The following is an 11146-nucleotide window of genomic DNA, read 5'->3' on the forward strand; positions in this document are numbered from 1 at the left end:
GTACTATTCACATGGTGAGTGGATAAAATAAAAGAAAGCAACACTACCTTGCCATCTTCTATATATCAAACCATAATTTGATTACTCAAGTCCAATGGAGAATCCAACCAAAAAAACCGGCCTAATAAGTGGGAGAGTCCTTAAACTTTCTACCAAACCCATTTTCATAAGATTTCTTGTATCTCTTGACTTTTTTTCTTTTTTTTAATAACCGGTGTGTTTAGTTCAGTTTGTACGTACATTAATTAATCTCTAAAGTTTATTTAACACTTTAAATTTTGATTTGAGGTTCCGTTATAAAGTTCTTTAAATGATCTCTTGCTTCATACATTCTCCTTCACTCACAAATTCTCTAAAAAATAAAAGGGAATGACGAGAAAGGTAACAAGAACAAGCAAAGCATGAAAATAAAGGCATTTTGTTATCCCTATAAATTAAATTGATGTAGGTACAAATACAATGTTGAATTTACCAATGGATTTGAGGTTTGATGAGTTGATGATCAAAACCAAATTTGATTTTCTGATGCAACTCTCCCATCTTCAACTACTTGGTTTTGTTGTTGCAGTCCTCGCTATTTATGTTCTGCGCTCCAGAAAACCCAAAGGTTAGAAATGAATAAACTTATAATATTTTCATGTTTTGTACTCAGCGAAGAATTTTATTATGACCAAATTAATACTACAATGGTAAATTTTGCAGGCTGCTTAGACCCAGAGAATTTCAAGGAATTCAAACTTGTTAAGAAAACTCAGTTGACCCATAATGCTTCCAAGTTCAGATTTGCTCTTCCTAAACCTACTTCAATCTTTGGCTTACCTGTTGGACAACACATTGTTTGCAGGTTGAGATTTCTTTTTCTTTTTTCATTATTTTATATATTTATTAATAATTAAAGTAAACATGTACGTTCTTATTATTGAGAATCTTAAACAGGGTAAGTATAAAACTGTATTTGATGAGTCGAAATGTAAATCAATTCATCGAAAATTCCATCGATGCATCAAGCTTAGACTCTCTTGACATCAAGAATTTCTTTTCCATTCTATTTTATGTATTTATTAATAATTAATATATATTCAAATGACACATGTTAAGGTTTTCTCTTATAGTTGAGAACCTTAAATAGGACAAGTCTAAAATTGTATTTAATGCGTCAGAATGTAATCAATTTATTGAAAATTTCATCGATGCATCAAATTTAGATTCTCTTGACATGGAGAATTTCTTTTCCATTCTATTTTATATGTTTATAAATAATTAATATATGTTCCAACAACATAACAATTGCTGTCAAGAATCTTAAGCAGAATAACTCTAAAATTGTATCTGATGTGCCAAAATTTTAATCAATTCATTGAAAATTTCATCGATGCATCAAATTGAGATTCTCTGGACGTTGAGAATTTCATTTATTTCATTACTGACTGGAATTGTTGAGCAGGGGACAGGACAGGGAAGGTAAAGAAGTCATAAGACCATACACTCCAATAACTCTGGATTCTGATCTTGGTTTCTTTGAACTAGTTGTAAAGGTGAACAAAACTGTTAATTCCGGGGTCAAATTCGAATTACGCTATTAGTTATAGTTTATGTTTTTGAGAGTTTAATCGAGTTTATGCATGTTATAAATAGATGTATCCAAACGGAAGGATGTCTCACTATTTCAGAGAAATGAAGGTAGGAGAATATCTTCCAGTAAAGGGACCAAAGGTACATTCTCTTTCGTTCAAATCATCGCTCAGAATTCTGGTTATAAAAACTCTACTTTAATAAGCTCTACGTCATGGCATTTTGAATTGTGGTTTCATTTTTGAAGGGGCGTTTCAAATATAAAGTTGGGCAAGCTAGAGCATTTGGGATGATTGCTGGAGGCTCTGGTATTACTCCAATGTTTCAGGTTCATATATAAATCACAATATTTTCCACATTGGTTTTGTAATTCAATGACAAAAAATAAATATATATTAATTTCTTGTTTTAATTGTTTGATTTCTTTCTTCAGCTGACTAGAGGCATATTAGAGAATCCTAAAGATAAAACCAATATGAATCTTATCTATGCTAATGTCACTGTTAATGACATTCTTTTGAAGGTTAGCCATTTCTTTCTCTATAACTCACAAGTAGAAGTTTTAAACATTATAAAATTTGATCATCTCATCATCTTTATTAAATCAAAGAGAATCTTTGTTGGTATTTATGTTGGATTTCACTATTTTTGTAACATTCTAAATCACTGTCAAGATATTATGATTTTCCTATTCAAAGCGTGTCCCCTTCATTCGAATGCATGACTTTCTCTTTGAAAACAAATCAAGAGAACACACTCTGAGCCCCACTATTTGTGGTGGATAATAGAAAAATCTCAATATGTTTGACATCACAACTTATCGTATTGAATGCCGATGTTTATTTGTTTTACAGGAAGAACTAGATAACTTTGCTGTGAAATTTCCCAACCGTTTCAAAGTGTATTATGTTTTAAGTCAGGTATGTGCTTCACCTTATTATTCACGTTTCTGTATAAGCAAAATTTTGAAAATGTTAAGACAAATACATGGAAAACGTTTAGTGTTTTACAGTGCCTCCAAACAGTAAATTAAGCAGTAACTATATTCTGGTTTCTGCAATTCATCTAGCTTCTGCATTTCATATGCTTTATATTCTGCAAGTATTTAACATTTAATTTCCCTTTCATTGATGATAATAAATGATTGGCAGCCTCCAGAAACATGGAATGGTGGGATTGGGCATGTTTCAAAGGAAATGATTCAAACACATTGTCCAGCACCAGCCTCAGATATTCAGGTTATTTTCCACAACTTTCTGGAGATTTTTTGTAGGATAATTTCATAAACCAAAACCCCGAGTTCTAGTCTCTGCAGAATTCAATAGCAGAACGTTTTATGTAACTCTTAAGAGGTCTAACCAGTTGAATTCGCGCTCTCAGGAATTTAGTGTCAGTAATCGCTCTCAGTTAAAATTTATGATTTTACAGATCCTGAGATGTGGACCTCCCGGCATGAACAAGGCCATGGCTACTCATCTTGAAGCTCTTGGATATGACTCAGAGATGCAATTTGAGTTCTGATACTTCCTATCTGCGTGTCTAACCATGTAACATATGTGTTGGTTTGTAAATTCATGTGAATACGGAATCGGGAAGATTTCACTGTAAATATTTTCATCACCTTATATTACTCAAGGAATATTTGCTTCTTAAGTCTAACAAGGACTCAGACGTACTGATCCAATAAAAATTCCTCTCATATTTCTTGTGTCTTACTGCAATCTGATGCCTCAGGAGAAAAAAAAGAAGAAAAAGAAAAGGATTTCATGAAGCCAGATAAGTTTCAAAACTAATCAGTTCAAGCATAAAATGCCAGTTAGTTTACACTGAAAATTTTAATTCGCGGCTAACCAAGATCATACCTTCCGGGCATTGTCTTCCTCATCTATCAGATCAGTCAATCCTTTCCACTCACGATTTAGCAAAATTGAAATCTTAGTTGCCACTCTATCTGAACCCAAAACCCTTGACAAACTTATGATACAGATTATAATACATTAAACTGTGAAAGAACAAGGAGATACAACCTAGTCAATGATTTCTCCTTCTTCTTCCTCAGGTCTAGCCTGCTCTTCGGCAATTATACCCTTTCCCTTAACATGATAATCCATTTGTTCATCATTGTTATTTTCGTCATCATCCTTATCATCGTCCTCACACTCGTCATCATCAAAGGCTTGGATGTTTTGATTCTGCCTTTCCTTATTACCATCATTATCATTATTGCCATATTCAAAGTTTTCAGCAGCGGTTCTGCTGCTGTGTTCAGAAACATCATTGTCTACAAGCAAGGATTTCTCTTCAACCACCTCACCGGCAGAACCACCTTCTTTAACTATAACCAAGGGAAATTTGAAAGGCTTCTCTGGCCAATCTTTGAAAAAGGAATTCATCACCATGAACCTAAAAACCTGTAACAAATGGCTTTTGTCTTTCCTAATATCAGCACTTAGAAGCTTCTGCAGAAGCGTTGGCTTCTTCTTATTGAAAGTAGGGGTGTTAGGCGAATCCTTATCTGCTATCTTTTGCTTCTTAGCAAATAGGTCTTTCTTATTATATCTCCCTCTCTTATCATACTTGTTTTGAAATCTCCCCCTCTTATTAAAAGGTTTTGTATACTCCTCCCTTCCATTCACTGGTTTATCAGAGTCAAAAAGATAATGTGATGGAACTTCTGCGACTTCAACTCCCAACTCGGCCTGCTTGGCCAAGATATCCTTGAGTTGCTGCAAACAAAAATCCCAATATATTAAGAGAAGCTAAAATGTCATAAAGAGAAGAATATGAGAGGCATGTACCAACAAAGTGTATTTAGATGCTGACTTATAAGAAAATGCAGAATTCTTATCTGCTTTACCTCATGGTAAGGGGACCTTACTCATGTTAGTAAAAATAAACGATTTCTACTTCTAAGGCAAGTATTAATATCAACAAGAAGCGTATTTAGCAATTTGTAGATATCTATTGCAACATAGACAATCTACATTCTCAGGCATATATTATGAGAGCCTAAGAATGTAGATGTAATAGATTTAAGGACCAAGAGTCTCTTGTAGTTTCAATAAAGGTCACTTTAGGAGAAACACCAGGTTAACCGTCAACACCAAAAAGTTAGCCTTAAAGCTCATCCTCCTCTGGTAACTCTGAAAATTCTTGATTCCATTATATGAGGAAAAGTTGAAACCTCCGGCTTTATATTCAAGTTTACTTTATAGGAAGCAACAAAAACAAGGCAATAAATGGTTTATTGAAAAAAAGTGGGACAAAAACTAAATAAAGAGATAACATCAACAAGTAACCAACTCCTAGAACTGGTTTTTAAAAAATGGGTACAACAGAAGAATCCTAGCATGGAAAGAATAGGCAAAACCACACATAACAAATAATCCTTTTAAATATTAACATACATGCTTAGCAAGAGATTTAGGTTTTCCTCAACATCGTTTGCTCAAATTATAATCTGTGAGGGGAAGCACTTCATTAACTCGTTAACCATGTTTTTCCACTATTTTGAGAAAGAGAAATAGGTAGTTTGCTACGACTTGCTCAGAAATAAATACTAACAAAATTAAGGAAAAAGAGCTAGGTAGATGTATCTGTACAGTAGGGCATTATAAGATAAGAGATTTTTACTAAAAAGAGAAAGCTGAATAAGTGTACCTCACGCCGTATTTTGGCCTCTCTATCAATGATGTCGGAGCTCAACTGCTTTGCACTCAACCTCTGCAGGTGATAGAGTCAACAATCAGAACACCTGTCTCAATATGAAACACGGATGACAGAGATAGCAGTTGATCTAACCTTCTCAATATTGGCCTTCGTTGGGTAGTTCTTCCTACGTTCTTCACACCATTGTTGGATTTCTTTTTCCGTATAGGTCAAAGCAAGTGATTTTCTAATTCAAAAAATAAACATAAAAATAAGAAGCACATCCATGCAAAGCCAAGTAGTAACCAGTTAGATATATCAAAATAAACCATTGAGAGAGAAAATAAGGAGAGCAACATAGAAAATCTAAATTTCAGGTATAAATTAAAATTAAAATAATATAAGTTTATAACATCCAGCTTCTCCCTTTCTGCTTGCTTGGCCAATCTTCCTAAATGTCCCTTTATGCCTACTATATTGGCAACCGATTGTTTGCACCTTGAGGCTATAAACATTAGATCCTTGAACTTTTAGCATACTTGTATATGGCTTTTTTGTCAACAATAGGGAAGTGCTAAATTAGTAATCATTTCACATGATATACCTGTCTAAAACTTGCTTTGAAGTTATTTACAGTACAAGTATGCTAGGGAGTTACCTGGGAAAATGAGCTTCACAACCTTTAACTAATCTAACCCACCAATAAAATATAAAAAAATAAATAAAAAGCTAGGTAGCACAGAATTAAGCCTCATGGTTCTCTAATCAGTGTTTATTCGACAAAGATTTCATGAGTTAAAATAAGTGATACAAGAGTATCCCATGAGTCAAAAGTATCTATGAATCCTGTGACGATCACCCATATAAAAGATTTCATGAGTTAAAATAAGTGATACAAGAGTATCCCATGAGTCAAAAGTATCTATGAATCCTGTGACGATCACCCATATAAAAGTTTTTGAAGCGAATGGAATTATTTAAACGCACTGCCATTCGATAACTTTAAGAAAAATTGGCTGAGTATTAGGAGATATATAAATTTCCATGTAGCTGAAAAGGATAACCTATACAGCTACCTTGATGATTTTTCATCATTGTTTCATAAAACTGATTTGGAAACTAAAAGCTTTGCCTCAATTGAAACAATTGTTGAAGTGCTAAGATATTTTTTTAAACACCTAAAATAATCTCAAGCCTCTTTAATCTTGGCAAAATAGAGTTACTATTTGGCTAAACTAAGTAAGATCCTATTGTTACGCCTATTTAATTGTCCAAGCATCACCTCTACTTGCAGTTTTTGTGTCACAATAAGAGGTAAATTCAATAAGACTTTTCTCCCTCATTGAAATGAAAACAACATATGATTACCTTTTCTTTTCCTTAGGTTGGTTCAAATGATTAGCCTGACCAAATTTTGCAGTCATCTCATTGCGATGTCCTGTGAAAAGTGAAATTTACTACGTAAGTAACACTCACCATACATAGCAGAAAAGATGTTTTAAAATAATGTGAAAGATATACGTGTCCATGCATAGATTTTACCCTCCCTCCACACACAGCCATAAATAAACATATATTGATCTTGTCAAAAAATAATTTCACTTCCTGAAATGTAGACTTGTTAGTGGGCTTTATTTGGCCTTATAATTCTAGTATGTGCCCATAAAGCTAGTAGATGATAATAGCAATGGCACCAGAAATTATGTCACACTCTACAGTGCTTTATTTTCATATTGTTTTTACTTTAATGGAAAATTTAAAATCAGACAACACAAACCTTTTGCTTTGTGGTTATTATGAAACCCATATTTTCTCTTTGCATCATCCCCATGATGTAATTGAGACTTCTGAAACCTAAATAATTACATTTTCATTTGTCAATTACAAATAACTAGTCGAAATCTTATAACAGCAGAAATTATAAACCAAAATATAAAAAAGGTAAATTCACCCACCCCCGTGAGTGCTCTCTTTTTGGATTTCTTACAAAATTTTTCCCTGAACCATTTTTCCAATTGTTATTTGAAGCATTACCCTGACCATTTCTAATAGAATTCCCCTGCAACAATTAGAAAGGACATAAGTTAATTAACAGTCACTGCAGCTCAATTGACAATGTTGGCACAAAAACGATTCCAAAAACTATTTTTGACAGAAAAGCTGGCAAAAGATAAAATGGAAATGTCACAAATGGCGTATTGGTTCAATTGCTCTGTTATACAGCTAAGCCACATTTCTACGCTGCAATGGATCAAAATTGATCCATAGACATGGTTTTACAACTAGGTTTCAGATATTAAGATTCAAAACCAATTTAAACTTTAAACTAGACTCCAAGAGAAGAAAGAATGCATGCCACTGCCATGAGTGGTAGCACACTATGATAACAAATTCCCATTTAATGCATGGTAAGAAAAAATTATAGCTACCAAGACTGAATTCCTCTCAATAAAATATATCATATAGACATCAAAAGATACAGGAATTTTAGTAATAACCTCCTTTCAACTTGTCTACTGAACAAAAATAAAGTAAAGTTGAATGATATTTACACATAACTAATATAGGAATTGAGCAAAATAGCTACCTGAGACCTTGCAAAAACAGAAGGCTGCGAGTTCTGGTTTTGCTGTGTTCTACTTGAAGGCGATGGTATCGACCCATTTGCATCCACTACTGGCTGAACCAAATTTTGCCGGTTTTGGTTTACATTTTGCCCAACACCATTACTATGCACAAGACCAAACTGCGGATTCCCCAAAAAGGCAGGATTCGCCATTTGCATAGACACAAGTTGATTCAAGTTTTGCAAAGCCATGTTTTGGCTAAGGTGTTGAGGCAAATTTGATAAATTACAACCAAACATTTGTCCAGTACCCGGAAACATGGGAACATTATTCAAATTATGTTGTGGTTGAGACATGGGCGGCAATTGGGGCATACCCAGATGATTATTTTGTGAGAAAACAAAAGGGTTTTGAGCATTCATGAAATTAGGTTGAGTCATCAATGGTGCTTGCATATTGGGCATGGGCATGGGCATGGCTTGCCCATTACCTAAATTAAACGGAAATTGAGGATTTAAAATACCCATTTGAGGTTGAAGTGGCATTGAATTTTGTAACATGTTAGAATTGAAACCCTGATGAATTAAACAAAATTCAAGCAAAAAAAAAAAAAACCAATTAGATGAAACTTACAAAATTAAATGCAGAATGAGATGAGTCTAGAGAGAGTTACCTGGTGAGGAAGCTGAGGAGTGGAAGAATTGGACTGGATTTGATGGGGAAAGGAATTGAAGTGAGGTTGCATATTTTCAGAGTATGTAAAAGCTACGAGTTCATAGCAACGAAAGAGTTTTCAGTTAGGGTTTAAGACTGGGGTTTATAACCAGGAGAACACCTTCTAGCCCTGAGATTTGGTCTAAGTACCCTTTAGTCTAGTATAATGTTTCCATAACATTTTGGTCCCTTCCAGTTTCAGTAACATTTTAATCCTATCATTAACCAATGTTCAGAAAACTAGACCGGTCCAACCGTCGATCGGCCTCTTTTCTAGTACAAGATTTCAATTTCACTATTCACCCAAATCCCTAATTTGATTGTTGACGAACGAGGGTTTACTAAGTGTTAGAGTTAGAGGGTTTTTGTAGAGTAAAGGCCGGTGGTTCATGTGATAGTGTTAGATTGAATTTTCGATGCTACAATAAGCCAGAATTTGGCCAGAAAGTTCAATCCAACAGGGGCTATCAAGTGTCGGGGTTAGAGGGGTTTTGTAGAGTGGAGGTCAATGGTTTAGGTGGTGGTGTTTGGTTGAATTTTGGAGACCGGAATAAGCCAAAATTTGGTCGGAAAAATCAACCTAATCACAGAGTTTGTGACTCATAACTGGCAAACGGAGGGCTATCAAATTCCGGGGTTAGAAGGGTTTTGTAGAGTGGAGGTGGCGGTTCAACTGGTGGTGTTGGCTTGAATTTTGGCTGTCGAAATTAACCGAAATTTGGCTGGAAATGTCAAAACCCAAACATATCATAGGGGTGTATTTGTTATATTTTAAAACTATAGGGACTGACAAGTTTTTAAGGGTGTGTTTGTAAGAATTTAAACTGTCTGGACCACCGAAAATCAATAGTTTAACCGGTCAAACCGTGAACTAGGACCTTGACCTGGTCTAGTTTTCGGAACCTGGAACAATCGACTGAGTAAGAGCTTCGATAGTTATCTCTATTAACAATCGAGGAATGGCTTAAACTCTAAACCTCTTGAGTAATATATAAAAAAATCCCTATTAGATCACTTAGCTATCCAGAGGTAGTTCATGTTAATAACACTTTTAAATGTGTATAAACTCCACCCAATATAAATTTATTCAGAGATTTATTTAATTATAATTCATGATTGAAAAATAATGATTCATATAGTCATAAATTACAATGAATTATTTCCTTTTGTGTGTGTGTGTGTGTGTTTAGCAAATTGAAGTTGATATTTTAATAGGCAACATAAAACAATAAAATCGAATTATTCTTAAATGAAGAAATAAGTTATTAGCCCAAGTTTAAATAAACCAAAAGATAAATAATAATTAATGCGATCAATTTCAAAAACTAGCTTGTGTTTTCAAAAATTATCAGTCAAATACACATTATAGGGTATAATGTTTAAATACCCCCTAACATTTTGAAAATAATGTGCAATTTACCCTAAGAAAATAGAGGTATTCGGATTATCATATATATAACCAATAGTAATTACTATTGGTTTTGAAAGATTACCGGAATCTTATATTACTTGACAACAAAACATGGTAACCTAACTAATATAAGATGAAATTACTTTAGTAATAGGGGATAACCCCCAACCAAATGCCTCCTTAGGGTTCACTTAAGAGTTTCATGGTAGTGGTTATGAGGGTAAACCATCGTAGCAGTTTTGAGAGGTTTTTAGTAGCGGTTTTTAAAACACCCAACCTGTGCTTGAGAGTTTATTTTCTAGCGGTTCTAACAATTTTTTAAAATGATAAATTTACATATATGCCTATAAAAATACCCAAACTGTACTTAGTACTTTGGAGTTTTGTTTTTTCAATTATAAGGTAAAAGTTCTTTATTTGTTTTCTACTTATTAGTATTTTATAACTTCAAATGTGAGAAATTCTTTTTATCATTCTTCGTCATTCTTTGTAGCATTTGGAATTATTGAAAAATTGTAATTCTACTTCTCCAAGAAAGCATCTAGAAATGAGATTTTAATATTTTTTTTTTTATGATTGCTTAAAATTGTTTTATATTTAATATGGTTGAAGACGTGCATAATATGGTTATTATTATTATTATTATTTTGATGTAATTGGGATAGTTTTATAGTGAATAGGGTATTTGTGGAATAAAATTTTAAAACCAATCAAAACACCCAAATTTGGGGTATTTTATAAACCCCTCAAAAATACATTACACTGGTTCTAAGGGGTTTTTGAGCCAGTCAAAACCAATGCATAAAAAATCTGGCAAGTAATAGTTTAAAAACACCTCAAAACCAATCTAATTAAAAACCTTTCAAAACCAGTGGAAAAAAACTCCTAAGCAGACCTTTAGGGTTTAGGGGTGGTTTTTGATTATTTATCACAAAAGTGTGATTAGTGTATAGGCCAAAAATCGCATTGGGCCTGACAAGATCCAATAATGAAATAAACATATTACGACCTAGTGCCTTAGCCCAATTACGATTGGGCCTATGCTTAAATCCATATTGTGAACTGACAACTCTATGAGTTGGTCTATCCTACAAATTAAGCTGAAGTGGGTTCCAACCCATTAGCCCAAAGCAGTCCCAAAATAGGAATCAAAATCCTATCTACTTTTCACTTCAGTTAAGATCCATAATCGTACTTGAAGTGGTAAGCCTATATAATATTTCCTTTCTAATTG

General features: G+C 33.7%; 2 protein-coding genes across 2 annotated transcripts; one reads left to right on the forward strand and one right to left on the reverse strand.

Moving 5' to 3' along the window:
- Window positions 1–324: 324 nt before the first annotated feature.
- Window positions 325–3264, forward strand: LOC116139331 (NADH--cytochrome b5 reductase 1-like). The gene is made up of 9 exons (XM_031425012.1): window positions 325–607; window positions 703–844; window positions 1445–1535; window positions 1636–1713; window positions 1820–1900; window positions 2006–2095; window positions 2427–2492; window positions 2724–2810; window positions 3001–3264. Exons 1-9 carry the CDS (start codon window positions 460–462, stop codon window positions 3091–3093), a joined length of 876 nt encoding a protein of 291 aa, XP_031280872.1. The 5' UTR covers window positions 325–459; the 3' UTR covers window positions 3094–3264.
- Window positions 3265–3599: 335 nt separating this feature from the next.
- On the reverse strand, window positions 3600–8578 carry LOC116139297. The gene is made up of 8 exons (XM_031424975.1): window positions 8461–8578; window positions 7808–8362; window positions 7176–7279; window positions 6998–7074; window positions 6589–6658; window positions 5374–5467; window positions 5233–5295; window positions 3600–4298 (listed from the first exon to the last, which is right to left on the reverse strand). Exons 1-8 carry the CDS (start codon window positions 8530–8532, stop codon window positions 3600–3602), a joined length of 1734 nt encoding a protein of 577 aa, XP_031280835.1. The 5' UTR covers window positions 8533–8578.
- Window positions 8579–11146: the final 2568 nt, after the last annotated feature.

This window comes from Pistacia vera, unplaced genomic scaffold, assembly GCF_008641045.1.
Source record: "Pistacia vera cultivar Batoury unplaced genomic scaffold, PisVer_v2 Contig35, whole genome shotgun sequence".
NCBI lineage: Eukaryota > Viridiplantae > Streptophyta > Magnoliopsida > Sapindales > Anacardiaceae > Pistacia > Pistacia vera.

Bases quoted from the DNA above. Each gene is read 5' to 3' on its own strand.
- LOC116139331 (XM_031425012.1), top strand. From the start codon at position 460: ATGTTGAATTTACCAATGGATTTGAGGTTTGATGAGTTGATGATCAAA. The intron at 608-702 runs GTTAGAAATGAA...TAAATTTTGCAG, and splicing joins GCGCTCCAGAAAACCCAAAG to GCTGCTTAGACCCAGAGAAT. The intron at 1,536-1,635 runs GTGAACAAAACT...TGTTATAAATAG, and splicing joins TCTTTGAACTAGTTGTAAAG to ATGTATCCAAACGGAAGGAT.
- LOC116139297 (XM_031424975.1), bottom strand. From the start codon at position 8,532: ATGCAACCTCACTTCAATTCCTTTCCCCATCAAATCCAGTCCAATTCT. The intron at 7,075-7,175 runs GTGGGTGAATTT...GTAATTATTTAG, and splicing joins AAAAGAGAGCACTCACGGGG to GTTTCAGAAGTCTCAATTAC. The intron at 5,296-5,373 runs GTTAGATCAACT...TATCACCTGCAG, and splicing joins CGAAGGCCAATATTGAGAAG to AGGTTGAGTGCAAAGCAGTT.